Raw genomic sequence first — 22,035 nt, 5'->3', positions numbered from 1 at the left:
TAGTTGAGAAGTCCATCCTCAGGGGGACGTGAATGTTTGTAGAAAATGTCACCTTAATCCATCCAAACAGTTTTGAGATATTTCAGTCTGACCCAAAGTGGTGGACCGGCTGACTCTGCCAGCCTTAGAGCCACGGCACCGTTCTGGCTAAACATAACGTTCACTGTGATGGATTATCCTCCCGCAGCTCTCTGCAGGTTGGTTTTCATAACGTAGAGAAATTAAAGGAACCAAAGGCTGTCTGGAAGGAAGGAAAGGAGTTAAAAGCCTTGGACAATAGGTAGATAGTTAGTTAGTCTTTCTTTTCCCAGGAGGAAATTTGTTTTCACAGCCTCAACCATGGAAAACATACAGATACACACAATACACACAGTATGCCTGTGGTCACGGATGAACTTATGATTGTCAGTAATTTGCAAAATTACCAGAAAGCTCCTGGAAGTCGAAGTATGTTGGCTACGTCTGCAAATAAGTGAACTACACCTCTGAACTCGGTGCTTAGAGGAATAATAATGGGTGTCTTCTCTGCCCATGTCCTGCAGGCAAGGAGCGTCCTGCAGAGCCCAGGGAAAGGGTCCGGTCTTGGGCTTAGAGAGCCACCTAATGCCCCCCCCCATCCTCACATCAGACAGCCAACGTCCCACAGCTTGCTATAACATGCTATAGCCACCTGACAGCCAATCAAAATGATGGCCTCGGTGGTTGTTGGGGGCAACCGGAAGAAGTCTCTCACGCTGAGAGGAGTCGACCCGGAGACCTGCATGATCGTGTTTAAGAACCACTGGGCACAGGTAATAAACTCATCTGCTAAACATCCTCCCGGCCTCCTCGATATTTATCTCACTATCAGTTTATCCATCAATCAACCAACCAATCAATCAATCAATCAATCACCTCTCAGACAGAAAAACTCGTTTTAATGTAGCGTTTTTTTGTCACTCTTTACCTCTTCTTTCTATCTGTCTCAGTCTCTTCAGTTTGCCCTATTTTCCTCATAATGGTTGGCAGACACATTGTGTGATTGTGGGTGCGTCTGTGTGTGATTGTGTGTCTGTGCGGAATACGTGTGTGTGTGTGTGTGTGTGTGTGCGTGCATTACTGACCCAGACTTTGGCCCTTAAACACAGGATCCATTTAGAAAAAACCTCTCTCTACACCCGCCAAGAAAACCCACACACACTCTGTATGTGTGCGTGCAATTGAATTGTGTGTGTTATTGTGTGTGTGTGTGTGTGTGTGTGTGTGTGTGTGTGTGTGGTCGATGTCTAAAGCAGCTGAGGCCAAAGGTTAAGACAAGTCCAGACAGTGAATTACATTCTTCTCCTTCTCTTTCTCTTTTCACTCTACCACAGTGATCTGTTATCCACCGTATCTTAGATTTCTCATAACAATGAAATCTTTGCTGTTTAAAGTACAAATTAACTATTGATACTAAAGATGCAAAACCAAAAAAAAGCCACTAATAAATAATAAATTATTCTCTTTCTTCCATTTTACAAAGAACTCACTGACTCTTTACTTCTCAAGAAATAATGGAGTTTTTCCCATTCTCTTCAACGATGCAACAGTTTTTCTGTGGCCAGAACCTAGTGGCCATTAAGGGAACTGCAGCTTCAAAGCCCTTGAACATACAGCTGGGATGGTTGCTGCTTGGACGTTTCAGAAGTCAAGTTTCCATCCAAATGTAGCTTGCACTTTAGCCCAATTTTCTAGAAAATTTGCAAAAGAAAATTCAAATTAATGAACATTGTCGTCCCGCGGATTGTTAATGCAAATATTAGGAGCTGGTTCATCAAGATAAACAGCTGATGGTGCAATCAAACCTCAAACGCATGAAAAACCACGAGGATAAGGAGATGGAAATATGGCATTAATGTTTATTCCATGTATGTCCAATCTCGCTTTCTGCAGGTAGTGAGGATCCTGGAGAAACACGAGCCGGGTCGTAGCGGCACTGGTGCGCTGAGTTTCCTCTCGGGTCATGCCAGTAGCAGTGGCGGCGGCTCTGGAGCGTTGCGCCTCGGTCCCATCCCGGCTGACGAAGCCAGCGCCGTCCAGAACTACGTGGAACACATGCTCTTCCTGCTGATGGAGGAAGAGGCAGGGCAAGGTTCGAGAATAAAAAATAAAAAAACAGCTTGCTTCATCGTGCCGCTGTGTCGGATCGTATTTGGTTAGATGTGTGTTATGCCCTGATACCAGGAGGATCGATGGGCCCTATCCTGGAGTTTGTGGTTCTGGAGGGTGTGATGGAGAGGCTGTTTCTGTGGAGCCTGAGGAGACAGTTTACTGAGGACATGAAGCTGGAGCAGCTCAGGATGTACCAGATGCTTCTGTCTCAGGCCAGACAGCCTCTGCTGCACCATAAACCCGTTCTACGACCGCTCATGATGCTGCTGGCCTCATGTGCCGGAGCTGGAACTGGTGAGTTGGCGCTGAAACAGTTCGAGAAGCAATTTTGCATTTGGGGGAATACGCCTGTTTACTTCCTCGGGCGTTATGTGTCGAACTATTTCTTGGCCTGGAGCGGTAACTTCCCCGAATTTTTGTCATTATTGTGAGATTGCCACGCAACCGTCACAGACTACAAAAACACAGCAAACAAAGGATGCTATTTGAAGTCAGGTAACACAGACTTGTGCAAAAAGGGAACAAATCCAAGTCTTTATCAGGGTTTGGCCATCTTTCTAATCCTTACTATCCTCAAACTCCGACAGGCCTCATTGTCATGGATTTCCTTAGAGTAAGGAATCTGTCTAATGACATCTAACTGGTTTTAAGTGGTTTCACCTGCTGCATGTGTAGATGGTAAAATGCTAGTTAATCAGCCGCGTCCGCTCTCCAGACAGCGGTGGCGTGGTGGAGGCGGAGCTGGTCCTCCTGCTGAACCAGCTGTGTGTGGCTCTGGTCAAAGATCCCTCGGTGCTGGAGCTGTTCTTCCACACCAGCGAGGACCAGGGAGCGGCCAACTTCCTCCTCTTCTCCCTGCTCATACCGTATACACACAGGTAGGTGTACGCACGCAGGAATCTATACACGCGCAGGTACACAAACACACAGGCACTTACGCGCACACATAGCCTATGCCCACAGAGGTATACACGTATACAATGTGCCTGTACCGGCAGGATACTCAGAGGTACACACACGCACACACACTAACAGTGCCGGCGTAGAGTTAGGATGCACAAAGACACACACTAGTAAGTTAAAGCAACAAACATGGTATACACACATTCAGGTATACACATAGCTAGGGTGCAGGCACAAACAAACATGACACACTGTACATACCTACATCACCCAAAGTAGCTGGGCACATTAACACGGTGACATATTGTATAAGCAAAGTATACACACTTGCGCACGCGCACACACGCACACACACACACACACACACACAATGTATATTCTTATTCAATAAACCTTCATTATCGCTCTCTGTCTCACACAGACAGGGTTCGGTCGGCCAGCAGGCCAGAGATGCTCTGCTGCTCATCATGTCCCTGTCGGCCTCTGAGCCCCGAGTCGCCCAGCACATCAGCGAGAACACATACTTCTGTCCTGTAAGCACACGGAGACACACACACACACACACACATTCAGGACAGATAGCGTGAATCCTTCATCGCTAAACCTTGACGGTTCATTCCGAGATAAGTGAGGTGACGACACCTCCGCTCATCGTCTACGGGCACAAGTTTCACGGTCATCTTATGTCTGCTGGTGCGTCTACCGGTCTCGGTAACGTCAAGGATTTGTTCAAGATCGGCTTGACTCTGTAGATGTGGATAAACCCACTGTCTAACTGTTGCATTCTGCCGTCTCTTGCTCTCGCTGTTGCTTGTTTAATCTTAAAACAGATAACGAGTTTAACATGATGCAACTGATGTAAAACTTTTGAGGAAACAAGAGCACTGCCTTGATAATATTCCTTCTTAACCTGCTCATCAAGAATTCATTAAAAGAATCCGAAGATTTTTAAGCTCCATAGCTACAGTTTTTGCTGATGTGGCTGCTGCGGCATGTGGACAGGACGGGGATGAGAGTTGAAACTTCATCTCAGTGCTGTGTTATCTGTCCAGTAAGAGAGTTTGGTTTGGTTTGACACGGCCGTACGTCTGTGGGGAATTTAAAGGTACGTTTCCGAAGCAGAGCTGCTAGTTTTATCCCACATGGACCCCGTCAGCTGAGCTAAAGTAGGTTAATCCCCACATACCTTCCAACTGCAGGCAGAGAAATAAAAAAGAAAAAGAAAAGAAACATCCATGTGTTTTTATCAGTTTGTGGAGGTGGTGATGGAGTTCTTGGGGTTAACAGAGTAAAACGACATTTTAAGAACCCGCTGCATGACTGCTGATATTTTCTATGAATGAGACGGTCGTTTTGAATGAGTGGAATCTGTAGTGATTTGAGTGCAGTGGATGAGTCCTTTTCTCCATTCATCTCCTCTCTGCATTGTAATCTCATTATCACAGTTATGTAATAAACTAATGAGCTCATACTGCTTCCTCAGGGTCCGTTAGAGTGTGCGGGTGAGTGAGAGAGAGGAAGAAAGAAAAGGAGATAGAGATAGAGAGAGAGAGAGAGAGAGAGGTACAGCGGCAGTCGAGGTAAAGAGTGAGTTGAGGAGGACGGGAAGAGGGAAAAGCAAACGACAAATGTAGCTACAGGGGGAAGGCTTGTTAACATTGGCTCATTAGCATCAAATGCAAACTACGGTACAGCTGAGGCCGATGGGAATGTCGTTAGCTTGGCAGGCATAAACCAAAATATTACAAATGACAGGAAACACTCATGGAAAACCCCTTCAGTGTAAAGAAGAATAGTAAAAATGAGAACAAATAAAGAATATTAAGGAAAAATTACAAATCTTAAAAATCTTAATGACAGTAAAACGAAAAGTAGAAAGAAAAAAAAGATCCGTAATGTTTCTGAAAGATAAGAAGCACTTTTTTTCCACTGGCGTACTTCAGGTGTCTCCACTCCCTGCGTCGGCCATGTTAGCTCCGTCACTGCCAGTTTCTGCTTTTACTGTCTGTGGGTGCGTTTTTTTATGTGAAGACACTTAAGCTCGTGCCACCTGTGTGTGTGTGTGTGTGTGTGTGTGTGTGTGTGTGCGTCAGATTTAAGCCCATGTGACCAAACTCTGACCTCAATCTTTTTGTAGAGAGCAGATTAGTAAATCAGCGTGAGATTGGCTCGTCCACAGAGAGGGATTAGTACGTCTGCACGTGATTGGACGGCTGCCTGATTGTTAACGAGACTCGAGACTGCAGCTGTTTGACTGTTGTTGTTGTTGTTGCTGTTTATGTCGACGTTAATGATGTTGCTTTCTCTCTCCCTCTACTCCCTCCTTTCTTCTTCTGTCCTTCCCTCCTTCCTCTTCTATCTTTCCCTTATTAAAGGAGCAGTTCGGCCTTTTGAGAAATTCACTCATTTGCTTTCTTGCAGAGAGTTAGATGAGAAGATTGATGCCACCTCTAAAGCTCACAGATGAACACGTGACATGCGGTTGGTTTAATCCGTACGAAAATCAAAGTGAAGGGGACGCCGGGACAACGAGATATAATGTGGTGATTTGGGAGCTTTACTTTAGAGCCGTTGGTAGGCAGATTTTGTTACCCCTCGGACAGAGCCAGACTAGCTGCGTCCCCCTGTTATCCAGTCTATATGCTAAGCTTAGCTCATATTAACTAGCCGCAACACGAGAGTGGTAGCAATCCTCTCATCTAACTCTGGACGAGAGAGCGAACAAAATGTAGCATTTTCCAAAAAATGTCGATCTTTAAAGAATCTTTTAATAAATGTAATCGTGTTAAATTAATCCACGAAACACACGTTCTCTTCTGTTTATATCTGCCCTCATTCTCTGCTATTAATAAAAAGAACACACTAGTCTACGCTGGGATTTCATTTCCACAAAAGCCTGTGTGTGTTCATGTGTTTGTGCATAGTTTACCTGTATCCATGTGCTGTATGTATGAAGAACTAACCTGCGTGTGTGTGTGTGTGTGTGTGTGTGTGTGTGTTAACAGGTGCTGGCCACGGGTCTGTCTGGTCTGTACTCGTCTCTTCCGGCCAGGCTGCAGGTTTACAGTGAGGACTGGCACTGCCTGGACCCGGCCGACTGGCAGCAGGTAACCACGGCGACCACACGAGTCACAGGGTGAAAAAGTGAACGAGTGAAGGAATCAATGTAAAGTACCAAAAAAAGGGAAGGAAGGATGCTTCCTACCTGTGTGTGGGCTCGTGTTGCTATCTTTGTGAGGACAATTTTCAGTTTTAAACAATGGTAGCGAGGTTTTGTCAGGTCCTCGATACTTCAGAGGTTAAGACTTGGTTTTAGGGCTCGGGTTAGGATTCGGCTAGTTAGGGTCAGGGTTAGGGTAAGGTTTGAGGTTAGGCATTTAGTTAGTCAAGGTTGGGGTTTTTACCTGCGTCTACCCTGTCTTTGTAAACAAGTGGATGGCTCCATAACAGTACTGAGTTCTTTGTTTATGAATGAGTGAGACTGGGTGAACAAATGAAGTGCTATACGGAGGCAACTGGATTTGCTTGAGGTTCCTGGAGACGTTTCACCTCTCATCCGAGAGGCTTCTTCCGACTGGTGGGGAGCCCCGGGGATTTAAAGACTCTTGTGGGGTCGTAAACACCCTGAGAGTCGTTGAGATCAGACGTGAGTCGTTGGGATCCCATGTGTCATGGTGTGAATGGGTATCAAGCAGCCCGAGGAGGGATCTTCAGACTGCATCGTAAGGGGCTGATAAGTGGTGTCGTAGATCGTAGGGTCGCTCCAGTATGACGTAGGTGGCTTCTTTCACTCCTCTTTCAAACCATCGGTCCTCTCTGGCCAAAACGTCTCCCTGGTCCTGCAGATGTAGGTGGACGGCTGAGTCCTGACCCGAAGGGTTGGCTCTCCTGTGCTGTGCCGTGCGCTTGTGAAGCGGTTGTTTCGATTCCCCAGCGTACGGGTCTGTGCACTCCTCGCTGCACTGAAATGCGGACGCCACGCTGCCCTGGGCTTGAAGAGCACCGGGGATGCGGTGTTTCCTCAACAAACGCTGCACTTAGAATTACCACGGCCGGGAACAACGGAAGTTTCACGTGTGGGAAAAAGAAGAGATTGATAAATGAATGAAAGACTAAAGCGGGAAGTTGGCGAGTGTCTTATTCATCCAGTAATTGTTGAGGTGTTTCACCTGAATCCGCAAATGTGAACCTCACTGTAGCAAAGTCAGAGAATCACCAAAGTCATAGTCGAAGTAAAAGTAAATGTCCAAGTTCATCCTCTGGGTAACATGAATATCTATGGTGTTACCATAACTCAAGGCATGGGTGTGTTAAAAAATAAAATAATTAGATGAATGACTTTATTACCTCTCTGAATTAATGATTGCATGAATGATGACAACAAACTTACCTGATGTTTGGGTCAACAGGTTCCAGCTCTCGTCCACTTCCTGCACTCACTGGACTTCTGTAGTGCTGTTACCAAGGTAATGTACGCACACACACACACACACACACACACACACACACACACACACACACACACACACACACACACACACACACACACGCAGAGGCTATGAATGATGGCACAGCCAATTAAAAAACAAACAAACATCTAACACCATCTCTGTCTGTCTTTACCTGTTTGTCTCAGGTTGCTCATCCCTCCATCCGGTCTCAGTTGCTGGGTTACATCTACAACGGCTTCTTGGTGCCTGTACTGGCTCCTGCTCTGCACAAGGTAGCAAAACACACCACTGTCAGCCACTGTATTTCCTGATGACCTGCCGCGCTGATGCTGATAGAGGACTTTGCCTGTGTGGTGCCGACCAGCAGCGGAGGAAGTACTCAGATTTTACTTGAGTTAAAAAAAAAGAAAAAAAAGAAAAAAAAGAAAAGGCAATAGCTCCCTCATTCAAAAACTGACTTAAGTGCAATTACAGAAGGATTAAGAACAAAATGTACTTTGAGTCAAAACTAAAACTGCTCACCAGGCAGCAGAACAACCCCCGTCAGTGTTGTATTAAAAGCATTTTCTGCTGTAGCTGCTTCTACTCATGTTTTACTACTTTATATCCTGTTAAGTAATTAAATCTGAAAGAATCAGATTTAATCAGATTTTATAAGATGACCATATGTTTTGTGTGTAAAACCTCGATCTTCAAAGTAGCTAACATCGATAACCGAAGTGTCGAATAAATGCAGAGGAGTAAAAAGCACCATGTCTCCCTCTTAAAGGTAGTGTAGTAGAAGTATAAAGCAGCCGAAAATGTAAATCAAAGTACCTTGAAATTGTTCTTAAGTACAGTTATACCAGTAAATTCTACTTTTCACCAGTGCATGTGATGACACATTCCCACTTGTCCTACTTGTGATTACCACTAGAGGATAGATTTTTTCTTTTTTCCTTTTTTAAACCGTTTGAAAATCCATATTGCGAGTATTCTCAGCGGGATCTAAACCAAGCTTATGTAACTGCGACCGAGTACCTTACTATTCAGCTACATCCATGCTTACATAAGCAGTTTCTGTTGGTGCGTGTTCAGCTGACGGTGGAGGAGGTGATGACCACAACAGCGTACCTGGATCTGTTCCTTCGCTCCGTCACTGAGCCCGCCCTCCTCCAGACCTTCCTGTCCTTCATCCTGCTGCACACGCATGACAACGTGCACATACTGGACACACTGGTCAGCAGGGTCAACACACCTTTTCAGGTAACATACGCTGAACTACCATCTGCTATTTGACGACTCTTTATCCGAATAAGCGAGATGACCTCTGACCGTTTGTGTGTCCATCAGTTGGGTACGGTGTCGCTGTCTCTGTTCAGGACTCTCATTGGTCTGTTCTGTGAAGACGTCATGCTGCAGCTGGTGTTCAGGTCAGTCTGACAGGCTCAAAAATCAAATGGACTTTGGTCAAATTGTTTCAGGCAACGTATACTTTGAGTCTTTTTCATCTGTTCTGCCCGATCTCACAGGACACAGGACATTCATATTTGCGCAAAAAGGAGCAGAACATGTGGATTTAAACTATTTTATAAAACAGACCAAAACCGCGACACAGAAACCTGACTAATATAATCTTGTACCAGTTGTTAAATTCTCTGCGCTGCCGTATGTCACTGTAGGGATCCATGCTGGGCCTGAGCAGGGCGTGTCTTTGTGTCCTCAGGTACCTGATTCCCTGCGCCCACCTGAGCAGGAAGCAGCGCTCCTCCTTAAAGCAGAGAGACTGTTACTCCTCCAGCGCTGCCTCCTTCCTGCTCCTCATGCCCTCCTGGTGCCCCGTGTACCTCCACAGCACAAACACACGCTCACACTCTGAGCACATCCACTGGCCCAAAGGAGCAGGTCAGTACAACTAACACGTGCACAACACCAGTACATATACACTGTCACGTGGGTGTATACCAACTTAAATTCTCTGTCTGTGTTAGATCTGTCAGTATCAGACAGTGTTGGTTACTGTCGAGGTTCAGACTTTCTGATGGATGTAAACTACCTCCACTACCTTTGGGACGCCCGCCAGGCCATCTCCACATCCCACAGGTTCGTGTGCCTGACTTTTTTTTTTTTTCCTCTACGATGAAATCAGGGAATGGACTATGGATTAACCTGATCCTTTTGTACTTCGGACCAGGACTATGGTCAGTAAGTTTAAGGGAAAATGTTCTGTTACAAACTAGATTTCACCCAATGCAGTGCAAGGACAGGAAAAGTGGACCGAGAAAAAGGATAGATAGGTGGGTCCTTTTATCACTTTGGTGTTAGGATAACACATAACCCACCAGTTTCACTCTAGACACACGGTAACTACCCAAGAAACAGCTTTGTAAATGAGTCCACATCTCATCAGAGTTCTTTGAAGCATTAAACCACTGTCAAGAAATGTATCGATGTGTTTTAGGGACATCTGTTGGCAACCTTTGGTATTGCATGTTTGTGTTAGGGGAGGATTAAATGCGAGGCCTCATGATGATACATTGACTGAAAGTAGAAGTGCACTTGCTGCATTTTCCTGTTACGTAATGGTTAAATTGCTTTTAAAGTTTAAGGTTCTGCTTTTAAACGTTGAGGCAGATTGACAAACAGATCCTGAATTCAAAACCAGCGAGAAACCTCTATAGTCATGTGATTTTTGGCATTTTGAAGCAAGGTATAGATACACTTTGCGTTGAAAATAAAGCTTTGCAAGGTCAATAGTGTATTACGTAGTATACTTCCAGTATAACGTCATCAGACAGGTTCTAAACAACCCCAGATCAGTCCAAAGCCCCTATTAAAGCCATTTAATTCGAGGTGAAACCAATGATAAAGATTCAAACTACATCCCAGCCGTCCGAGTGCAGATAAAGATTTCCTAACATAGCATACTAACTTTACAAGGAAGAAAAATGTAGAAAAATAACCCCAAATTGTTCTTTAACAAGCAAGCTCTGATACAAAGAAACAGACAAAAAGCCTACAACCATGCTAGCCGCTCTATGAGGCTGTACTGTGTGCTGCCTGGATCTAAATGCTAACCCCAGCATGCTAACATGGTCACAATGATAATGCTAAAATGCTGATGTTAAGAAACTATGATGTTTACTTGCCCTGCAATCCATCCAATAGTTGTTGGGATATTCCAGTCTGGACCAAAAGAGGCAGACTAACCGACTGACAGATCGACATTGCCATGCTTAAAGCGTGGTTAAAAAGCAAGAGCTGTATAGTAGAAGGTGATATGACATGCAAGTGATCCTTAACTCTTGTTTTTTGGGAACCCAGTAAAAGTTTATTTTATATGTCCAACGTCTTAAGCTCTGATGAGTTTTGTTTTCCTGCAGGGCATGTCTGCTCTGGTCAGCCCCGTACGATGGGATCAACCCTCCGCCTGAAGAATACCGATCTGACACACCAGGGGACAACATTGAAGATGAGGAAGAAATTGTACAGCGAGTCAAGAGTGACTCCATCTACTCTTTGGTCATCACTCCTCCCCCCTTGGCCCTCTCCCCCACCCCGTCCTCCTTAGATACCGTCTCTACGGGCAACCAGGCAGGAAGAGCCAGTTCTGCCCTGGAGCTGGAGTGGGATGACATTTTCGCAGATGACGACCCCTCTTCATCAGTGTTGATAAATGAGGGGCTAGCAAACGGCAGCATGACTGTGGGTACATCTACGCCAGCACCTCCTCCTCTACCTCCTCGACACATTCAGGAAATGCGACGCAGTGCGATCAAGTTGGTGCGTGGTTCGTATGTAGAGGAATCTGAGTTTCAGGACGACATCCTGGTCTACGATCTCGTCGCCCAGAAAGACACAAAGGCAGCCATTTTGGAGCGAATCATGGCAGCAAATCGACGGGCATGTGGAAGCATCTCAAATGGTCCACGAGTGTCGACGGCGGTGACGACTACAACAATAACAGCAATTATAACCACAACAGGGAGGACTGTAATGGAAACAGTTAACAGTATTATGTCAACAAGGAGGAGGAGCGAGGATGGAGGGAAGGAGGAAAGAAGAAGGAGCGAAGATTATGGAAAGGAGTTGAGGAGGAGGAGTGAGGACTGTGGAAAGGAGACAGTGAGAGGGAAGGAGGAAGAAGAAGATGAGAAAAACAGGATATATGTACAAGGAGAGATGAAGGGACATCAAATTTTCGTCAATGGTTTTAATGCAAAGAATCACATCATCGACGAATGTGATGATGCTAATGAAGACTGCCAGTCATACAAGAAAAGCTGCAACCCGAGTGACTTCACAACTATTATCAATCACACACACACAGCACACCAACATCATATACACCATAAGACACAACATCCCACACCGTGTTTAGTGACAAACGCTTTACCCAATGGCCATTATGAATCTGAGCCACATTACACTTTGGTTTCTGCCAAGTCTCCAAGTCTGCCTGATAACAAAGTCACTAGTAACGACGACTTCCTGTCTCAATACCATGACCTCATGCTCTCTTTCGGGGTGGAGCCATACTGTGATGACATCACAGACAACATTGGTACATTTAGGAGGCGGGTCCGAGCGCTGCGGCAAAAACTGGAAGAGGAGGAAGAGGGGCTCGGCGAAGGATTCGTTTTTGGCTCCTCGTGGGATGACAGAGAGGTGGAAGGAGAGGAGGAGGCAATGGAAGAGGAAGATGAGGAGGATGAAGGAGAAGAGACGAGGAGCACCAGTAAGAAAGGCCGAAGGAGGCATGGAGTTCCATTTACAGGTGTGTTTTTGAGCACATATGGTATGGACTAAGTGATGAAGCCTTCTGAAGCAGAAAAAGTCCATTAGAAAAACTGAAAGAGGCTTTGTGCTTGCATCACCATTCTGGTACCAGCATACCATGTCTCCATTGTGGAAGAACATTAGAAAGTGGCCTTTTTGTTATTAAAAGGCCAAGCCAGAAAACAAGGAGTCTATAGACAAAACCTTCATTTTAGAGTTTATAATGCATCAGGTTAAAGTTGAGGCTTTCAGCTTTTTTGAGCTTATATAGCTTTACTCTGGTGACCAAATGTTGAAATAATAAGGATAAAACAAATAACAATAACATAACTACAAATGCAACTGTGTAGTCTAATGGGACACATACTGTAAATTTCTTCTTTACCTTTTCATAATCTCACACTGAATTTTTATGACTGTTAATTCAGGTGCAGTAGCGTTGCAACTTTTACAGATAAGTAATAAACTATTTATCGAAGAATGATGAAAAACTGAACTTAAAAAATGATCAAAGAATGAATTATAATTTTTCAAAACAACATCTAATTTCTGGGCAGTAGAGAGAAAATGGGAACCATTAAGATTTGATTTATTGTTGACCCCTTGGCAGCCTTTTCTAAATCTTTGAACATGACTTATATGGCATGCAAAGAAAGAAATTAGTGTTAAGATGGTAACTGAAACTGCAACTGAAAAAAAAAAAAATTTCTCTACAATACTTTAACGAGGTTTGGTCTGAAACAAGACCATACCGGTAGGAAAGCAAAAATTAAAACAGATACTTTTGGTCAATGTAAAATTCATTATAAAAACACAAAACAGTGATATATTACGAGGTTATTAAGGTTCGAAACACTTTATTTATTGCACGACTGGATCTCCATTGCTCTCTGTGGCATACCATACATTGGTTTGTATTTTCTCTCTCATACATATACACACTAACCTGTGGTTTCCCACGGTGTCCCAGGTCCATTCATCAGCGTCCTGCTGTCACGGCTCGAGAACCTTCTGGAAAACTCCATCGCTGTAAACCTGCTGGTAACGGGCATCCTGGCCCAGCTGGCGTCGTACCCACAACCTCTGCTAAGATCCTTCCTGCTCAGCACAGACACAACACACTACCAGCCCGACGTACGCACACTGTATCAGGTAACAGCCACACATGCGTCATATATGTCTGATTTGGGTTCTTATTAAAATTCTTTCATGCACCTAAATTCTAATGTTGTGTATACTTTTATTTCTGCGTACGTCTCTGCAGGTGTTGTTGTCTGTGCAAGCTCAGATTGAGCGCTACGTGGCGGCCAGACCAGACTACCCAGCTCTGGTCACTCAGGCCTGGAGGTTCTTGTTGGCTAAAGACCAGGACAGCAAGTTCAGAGGTTAACGAACACACACATCAACACACAAAAATGGGGGATATGAAGCCCATCAGCTGAAGGCTGTAGTGCCTGAAGCTGCACTTCATTTGTAGGAAAAAGTTTTGCACCATTTTGTCTTTGGCTAAGTGCATGAGTTAAAAAAGACGGATGCAGCCCACCTATTGGACAGGTGTAAATGGAGGGAATGTCAGACACTGTTTGATGATCAGACAAGCACTTTGTCCTAAGCATACTGATTTATCTGTACTATTACATCTCCTCATGATCCCCAGAGTGCCTCGAGTCTCAGGGCGGCGACCTCATCCTGAACCCGTCTCTTCCTAATGGCTCCGTGAGGACGGCTCTGGCTTTGCCTCCTCTCGGTGTCCTGCCGCCCTGCCCTCCGATTCCCCCGCAAGCCAAGAGCCGGGTGTTCGCCATCATCCTGTACGCCGAGTTCCTCAAAGAGCTAGCCGCCGTCGCCCAGGAGCACAGCATCGCACTGGGCTGTTCTGCCGAGGAGTAATGGGACTGTTGGTGGTTTTTAACCGCATAACTGTAAAAATTTGCCTGAGAAATTGAGAACTTATCAAAGGAGCTGCCTAGTGGCCACCAGCAGAAGACTGAGGGCTTGTAAAAGTCCTAGATGTACAAGCACAAAACATGCAACATAAAAGATGTTACTCCTCAAGGAGTAATACAACACCTGTGAGTAAATTATATTGTTTCTTTGCATAGATTTGTATGTACACGATATATGTGTATATATATATATATATTCCTGCGAGCACTTGAAGATTTTGATGTTCTCCCATTTTCCATATTCATGTGGATATGGATAATATTTATGTCAATGAAAATGATTTGATGGAGATTATTTTGGTGATAAATCATTTATGTACACTATATATTTGTGGGATGCAAATAGTTTTCTACACTGTTTTCCCGAAATCTTTGCACTTATCTGTTGATATGAAAAAAAAAAGGTAAAATCTTTGGTTATTTAAAAGTTTTATGTCAAAGACAGAGGACCTTATTCCGGCCATTTTATATCAACCTCCTACTCGGGAAAGGAAACTTGATGCATCACACGAGCATTAAAAAAAAAAAAAAAAAATCTTACTTAAAAACATTAAAGTGAGACTATGTAATGTTGGTTGACCACACGTGATAATGATGGGATCATAGCCAATAGAAGGCAGAGGCTTCACTTGTATTTCAGTTAACCTTGGAGATTTTGTTTGCATCTGTCCTTTTCTCATTCAAACTTTAATAGGTGGAAGCGATGAACTTGTCTTCCTGTTGTGTCTTTACATGCACAAACACAAACACCCTTATAGAGTAACAACAAAGCCTTACTTCAACCGACAAAGAGATTTTAGTGCAATATACCGAGGTGTAAAAATGAAATTAAGATGTATCTTGTGCAAATATCAGATCTATGTTTATCTCGTTTGCACTTGCATCAGTGTGCATTTCATTGTTTTTGATGTAAATTGTGTTCTGGACCCTGGAGCCTGCCGTGTTTAGCTGCTGAGTGTTTATACTGCCACCTGCTGACGAACCACTGCTAGGACACTTCTCTTCATTTTACAGTCTCTCATCTTTCCTTTTGGAATAAAATTATTGCCAAGATGACGTAAAAATGATTAAACTGATTTTGACAATCAGATTTTCAGAAGGCCATAAAATATCTTGCAGATCGTTCATGCTTTGTCCGTGTCTTTCTTTCTTTTTGTATTTTTTTTTTTTTAATTATTTATATGATTCGGCAATTCAACGGGTCCTAAAGGTATTTGGAGGTATCAGTGTCATAAACATGGCATAAGATTTTGAAATACAATACAGCTTAACGCAGCTGGGTTTCATCACGGTTGCTTTTTGTTTCACCCGCTGCAAATATTATGAACTTTTTGCAAACTAAATATATGCGACAGTCTGCAGTAAAAATGCTGATATCATATCATATGTCATCAGTCCAGTACATCTGCAGCCCGCTGATGCCAGTTTTTGTAAACAACAGCAACTGCGATCGCACTGAATCTCCTTGCTTTGCTTGTACGACACAGGAATATTTTGAGTGTGTTGATATGTATGAAAATAAGAAACTGTACAGGAAATGAGTTAAACATCTACTTGGCTACACAGTGGATGATTTATAGTGTATGTTTCTAATCAGGACATCAAGCAGGACAGAAGTGTCTTTTAAAGATTTTGGAGATGCTTCGATGCAGCAGTAAATTATGTCATTCGACTTGAAATGTTGACTTTGACCCATTGAGAAAACAAGACTATGGGTCTACAGCCACGCAAGCAGCTCTGTGAGGCTGCACATAGGCACCGCTGTGCTTTAGCTGAAGAGCTAAAGTCAGCAGGCAACGTTTTGGGCACTTTACATGTTTAGATTCTTATCCATCAGTGATGCATCTGTTTGAATCCTGCAGCAGGACGAGCCCAAACCTACAGCCAGAGTCATAAAGAACTGTCTTCAGAGACGAGAAGAACGAGGAGTCCTGCAGCCGGTGGTCTGGCCCCCCACCAAGCCCTGATCTCAACATCGAGGAGTCAGTCTGGGATCACATGAAGAGACAGGAGACACTGAGACAGACTGAATCCACAGAAGAACTGAAGCAAGTTGTCCAAGATGCTGGAAAAAAAAAAAATTCATGGAATTATTTTTGGAAGCTTCCTCACTTTACTTTAAGTGCCTACAACATTACATAGTACTGTAATAATATTAGCTGACATGGTGATGTGACGTCTCCATTGTTTCCGTCGTGAGCTAGTTCCTGTTTTGTAACGTGCACACACACAGACCGCAGAAACACAGTCCGGGCCCTCTGTCCCCTATCAAAACTTTGATTATCTAATCTTTTTCACCTGACCCAACGTTTGAAGAGGAAAGGAAGACAAAGACAGATGGTGATGATGATGGCGGTGATCAAGGTTTACCTGCTGATGTTGGTGCTCGGTGAGTCAGTGAAATTGTGGTTAACTGAGTTCACTTTGAAATTGCATCCTGCCAGGGTGCATCTCAACCGCATTATAATGTGGATTTCAGATGAGTCACGCGATCAGTCTAGTAGTTTTGTGCCCCCTTTATTGTTTCTACTTTTACATGAATCAAAAACGATTGAACATACTTTGAAGTCAATTTCACGAATCCTCTTTAGCTTACTCCCTTCCATTAATTTCCGAACTGTACAGAGCACATCTTAAACGTAATGCATCACTGTGAATGAAAGGCTACAAAATGCATGTATGCATGTTGTCTGAAATGTCCAGTGTGGTTAAGGTTTCCAACACATTGCACTTTTGCACTGATACTCATTCAAAGGGCGAGAGTGTGAGGAAATTCAAATTAAATAATGGACAGAGAAAATGCTAGTTTCTGATTTGCTAGCTTAAAAAGGAAACCTCAAATACAATAGTTCTGTCAGCAGTTGAACCACGGATCTAAATGGTACATTTGGCCTGCATGAGACTGAAATGTGCATAGCATAGCGTAACACTGAGGTATGCTTTATATGTTTCAATGGAAAACTAAAAGAATAGCAAAACCTTTTGGGCAATGAACCTATTTGCTTTCTTGAGAGTTAGATGAGCAGATTGATACCACTCTCACACCTTTACGGTAAAGCTACAGCCATTAGCCAGTTGGTTTAGGTTAGCATAAAAACTGGAAACGGGGGAAACCTGGCTCTGTCCAAAGGTAACAAAATCTGCTTACCAGCACCCTTCACTAATTATAAAATTCCAAATTATACCTTGTTTCTATAATCTCCACAAACACTGAACTGTAAAAACAACACATCATGGTTTTATGGGGGGGACTATTGCCAGGTGAAATGATTTCTTTGAGTCTAGTATAGTTGCCTGGAAACTTTACAGTGACAAGAATCTAGGTTGTATCGATCTTTTCATCTAACTATCAGCAGGAAAACAAATAAGTGTATTTTTTAAAATTTCAAAATATTAATTTAAAACCAAAGACACTTTGAGCCTCGCTGGAACGTCTGGTTTCACCTCACATATCTATCTAAGGAAAATTTGTTTAACTTCATTCAAACTCCAAAGAGCTTTAGTGGAATATGGATTTGTCTTAGAATATGGAAAGTAAACCCCAGGAACACGTTTATTTTTTAATTAAAACACCATTGAAAGAAATGCTAAATGAGAGATTGCACTGGGTAACTGGGTACTTACTGGCTGGTGGAACAGCCAGTAAGTAACATCATGGCTTCTGCCCTTTATTTGGCAGCTAGTCTTTAAAATAGGAGAGCCTGCAGCAATATCCTGACCACAAGCACATCATCCACACTCAGTCATGATCTGGCTGTAAGCAAAAATACCTGTCTTCCCATTACACTTTCCAGTTTCACAGGAAGACCTCAATTCTGTAATACTGGAGGAACTACTGTATATCAGAACCTAAGGATATTATACGTGGTGTTCCACAGGGCTGCATATTAGTGCCTCTAATATTCTTCATAAATACAATATTCCAGCTGCTTCAACTGCTCCAGTATCTAGGAAATATATAAAACAGATTGAAATGTCTCTAGGGAGTGACTTAGATAACTCACTTTGATTTAACTTGGGCAAAACTTAATTGATCCTCTTTGGAAAGTTGCTAAAGGCAAAACGGTTCCATACTGTATATAACATTTGAAACAAACGCAAATTTTATGGAAAGCAGAAAACTGCAAATAAAGAAACATTCACATTTTTTTTGAGCTTCTACAAATGTCAGGCTAAAATGTTCTGGTAAAATATGTTTTACACTTCTGGTTCCTAACCTGGGGTTCTGAACACACACAAAATGATGATCATGAAGATATTAGGAAAATCTAAATTCAGCTGCACAGAATCATTGTTATGATATTATTATTTCTCAGGCTTGTCACTAATCATGTTGTCTCTCCTTTGAACTGCCCACATCTATAGGGGGTCATAAGTAGACATTAATTTGTATTAAGGGGTCACAAGCAAAAAAAAGTTAAAAACCATAATTTGTTGTTGCAGTTTTAACAAACTTTAATTGCTCTCTCTATCCTTATATGCCTGCAGGTGCTGCAGTCATTTTATCATCTGGACAGGATGATGCTGATTATCAATACAATGGCAGTGGTGAATTACCACAATCAGATGAAAACGGCCAGTCCTCTCTTTCCTTCTCAGGTAACCTCAACCTCCGTTGAGCTATGTTTCCTTAGTTGTTTTTCTTTATGTTAATAGTGTTAGGCAGCAACGTTGCCTAACTTCCTTTCCGCCTAATGTGCCTGTAACATGAGAGCTTTGCTCCGTGAATTGCAAGTCTGACATGAGGATGCTTTAACCAGCCCGCTCGTCTTGATGTACGCAGTTCAGGTTTTATCTTATGGGTAAAAAGGTGGACGGCAAAGTTCCCAATTTAAACGTCTGTGACAATAACTCTCCCTGATCAGCGACTGTCCAGTCATAGCTTAGCAACTGTAACTAGGCACAGTAGTCCTGTCAAGCTTTGGATTTCTCCCCATGTTGAAGGAGTTGGTATTCAAAGAGTTTGGAGGGTTGTGTCTGTATGTATGGAACTAACTAAACTGCTCTAATGTAAGCTGCATGTTAGCGGCTCTGTGCTGCTCTTTAATAGATCCAAGGGAAGTTTACGCTCCAGCAACTCCAGTTTTTATGTCTCTGATGTGGACTGGGGGAGTCGCTACAGTAACACGATCTGTTTTGCTTGTCAAAGTATGTTTTTCCATAGTAAACATCGAAACAGGGCTATGTTACAATGAAATAACAGTCTGATCTTACATTTTTCCTCGTCATGCTATTCTGCAATACAGGAGCTAACTAACTACCAGTCCACTAACCTACAAATTACTTCCATATTGTACAATTCCACACACCAAAATTTCTGCTAATGCCAATGTTCAGTGCCAATGCAGGCAGAGAAGTAGAGATGGAGATTGTGTAAGTGTGCAGAGTTTAGGATGATGGATGGACTGAGGTTTGTGTCTCACAAACCAGGAAACATTGTTTGCCTTGTCATTAACCCTAACTACCATCTTTCCCTAACCTTGACCTAGTGCTTTACTTGACTTACCTTAACCATACCTGATTGTTTATTTGGCACAATCACCAAACGTGATCATGGTTATATAGCGAGACAATAGTTACCATAGGAAGTAAAATTTAAAAAAAAAAAATGTTGGTAACAAGCCCTGTGAGCAGATAAACCTTGCCGTGCCACTTACTGGTGTGACTGGGTCTTTATGGTGAAATGTTCTGTGAATGTTGTTTGACACCCATGTTACTGCATTTTAATGGCTTACCTGTTCTCTCTCTATCTACAGTCAACACCCCCAGTGACTCCACTTCCTCCTCCTCCTCCTCCACAGCTAACCTCAACTCCTCCTGCCGGGTCTATGTTCTCCTAGTTTCGTGCATGTTAGCATATTAAAGAGCTTTTTAATATCATATCGTTTTTTTTTTTTATGACTTTTTGTTGAACTGTGTGATCATAAATACACTGTACACATTCAGAAAAGGATCGTTGTATATTCTCCTTCTGTGACGGGTTTGTTTGCCAAAGTTATCGCGGTGTGTCTGTTTGCAGATGATGTTGCTCATTATCTCTGAATTAGCGTCTGATAAACAGCGTAAAGTGAAATAACTCTGTAAGTACAAATTTAAGTTTCTCTCTCTTACAGGACTTTAAAACCGTTAATAATGTTAATAGTAATAATATTGTAATAATTGGATACATAATAATATTATAGCAATCTGGAAGGGGACAATATGCCCCATATATACACTTCTAACTTGCTGATTTTACTTTTGGAAATCCTGAAGGAATAAATATTTTTATAAAGGGGCGTGGCTACCTTTACTTAAAAGATAAGAATACTTGTTCCACTACTGACTACATGTTAATAGTATGTGAAGTATAGACAGCGACTGCACTTCACAATGCGTTCTTTTACTTTTGAAACCTGAAATCCATCTTGGAGCCAATCCCTACAGTGGCCACCGGCCTTTTCTATCTCTAGAGCCATGCAAAAAAGTCTTATACAAATATACAAATAATGATTTTATACAGGTACCTTTGTATGTCTCTGTTAGGATCATGATTCCTAGGACCATTAAACCTCACACTTCATACACCTCTATTCTAACACACTGCTACTTACAAACAGGAGAGTGTGTAGTACATTTTCTAAGTAAGTTAAAACAGCAAAGTCCTGGGACAGTAAGCCTGCTGATGTGGTTCGCTAGTTCCCGTCTCGGTACACCCAGATGTGAGGTTCCAGTCAGCAGACATACAGTCTTCAGTCAGCTGGAAAAAACTTTGGTGGGCTGAGTTTTTCACCTGATGTCTGGAGGAGAAGAAGAAGACGAGGGCAGGAGGTGATGATGATATTGATGGTGAAGGCTTACCTGCTGGTGTGGGCTAACTATAACTATACGCGTATCTGCTTTCTTGACAAGACATAGATGAGAAGATTGATATCACTTTCATGTCCTCATGATAAGTATGAAGATACTGGCCCTCTCAAAAGGTAAGAAAATCTACGTAGCAGCACCTCTTAAGCTCACTAATGGTGAACTTGGTAAGGCACAGTGATTTTCCACTGTAAAAATATGATGTTGGGTGATATTGATCTTTCCATCTTACTCTCAGCCAGGAGGCAAATTAGTGTATTTCTCAAAACGTCAAACTACTCCTTTAAAACAAAAGATACTTTGAGCCTCAGGCATTACCAGTCTTCGAAATAGGAGAGCCTGCAGCAATATCCTGACCTCAAGCACATCATCCGCACTCAGTCATGATCTGGCTGTGAACATCCTCACTCATCTGATGCCAAAAATACTCATCTTCCCATTACACTTTCCAGTTCCACAGGAAGAACTCAAATTAGTAATACTGAATAAACTACAGTATGTGATAACCTAAGGATATTATATGTGGCGTTCCACAAGACTCGAACTTAGTGCCTCTATTATATTATTATAAATATAAATTGTTTGTCAGCTGCTGTGAAATGCATGCTTCCATTATTATGAGTATTTGGGACATATATAAAAGAGATTGAAAGTAAATAAGGTTTGAGATAATTGTCTTAACTTGCAGCAAAGCATGAAAGTCTTCATTTGATCCGAAAACAGTAAAATCTTCAAAAACACATAATGTAAAATAAGAAATTAAGCACAAAAAGCTGGTCCTCCAGAGGTTTTTACAATGTGTCTGCCATTTTGAACTTTTAAAATTAAGTTGAGGGGCCTTTATGCTGTTGTTAAAGCTCATCTTTTTTGTATATTGGGGCTTCAAACATGGAAAAATGAGAATTAGAATTAGATAAGTCCTACTGATATGTTACTGAGATAGGAAGTTAAAAGCGTAGTTAGCATCCTGTGTTGATCTGGAGATAGTGCTGCGGTGGATG

The 22,035-nt window shown here is 42.7% G+C and overlaps 1 protein-coding gene across 1 annotated transcript; it reads left to right on the top strand.

Moving 5' to 3' along the window:
• The first annotated feature begins 618 nt into the window (after window positions 1–618).
• On the top strand, window positions 619–20,068 carry LOC120797059 (protein FAM160A1-like). Its single transcript, XM_040140320.1, has 19 exons — window positions 619–791; window positions 1,912–2,110; window positions 2,203–2,424; window positions 2,846–3,008; window positions 3,455–3,566; window positions 6,039–6,140; window positions 7,443–7,499; window positions 7,670–7,756; window positions 8,562–8,729; window positions 8,817–8,896; window positions 9,190–9,368; window positions 9,455–9,566; window positions 10,847–12,240; window positions 13,213–13,394; window positions 13,507–13,627; window positions 13,900–14,314; window positions 16,051–16,577; window positions 18,677–18,787; window positions 19,945–20,068. The coding sequence occupies exons 1-16, from the start codon at window positions 687–689 to the stop codon at window positions 14,130–14,132; spliced, it is 3,516 nt and encodes a 1,171-aa protein (XP_039996254.1). The 5' UTR covers window positions 619–686; the 3' UTR covers window positions 14,133–14,314; window positions 16,051–16,577; window positions 18,677–18,787; window positions 19,945–20,068.
• The last annotated feature ends 1,967 nt before the right edge of the window (window positions 20,069–22,035 follow it).

Source organism: Xiphias gladius, chromosome 12 (genome assembly GCF_016859285.1).
Source record: "Xiphias gladius isolate SHS-SW01 ecotype Sanya breed wild chromosome 12, ASM1685928v1, whole genome shotgun sequence".
Taxonomy (NCBI): domain Eukaryota; kingdom Metazoa; phylum Chordata; class Actinopteri; order Istiophoriformes; family Xiphiidae; genus Xiphias; species Xiphias gladius.
The sequence above is the reverse complement of the archived record's forward strand: the minus strand, read 5'-3'. Positions and strand labels throughout refer to the sequence as shown.

Excerpts from the sequence above, each read along its gene's own strand:
- LOC120797059 (XM_040140320.1), top strand. The coding sequence starts at position 687 with ATGATGGCCTCGGTGGTTGTTGGGGGCAACCGGAAGAAGTCTCTCACG. Across the intron at positions 9,369-9,454 it reads CCACTGGCCCAAAGGAGCAG|ATCTGTCAGTATCAGACAGT; the intron begins GTCAGTACAACT and ends TGTCTGTGTTAG. Across the intron at positions 12,241-13,212 it reads GCATGGAGTTCCATTTACAG|GTCCATTCATCAGCGTCCTG; the intron begins GTGTGTTTTTGA and ends ACGGTGTCCCAG.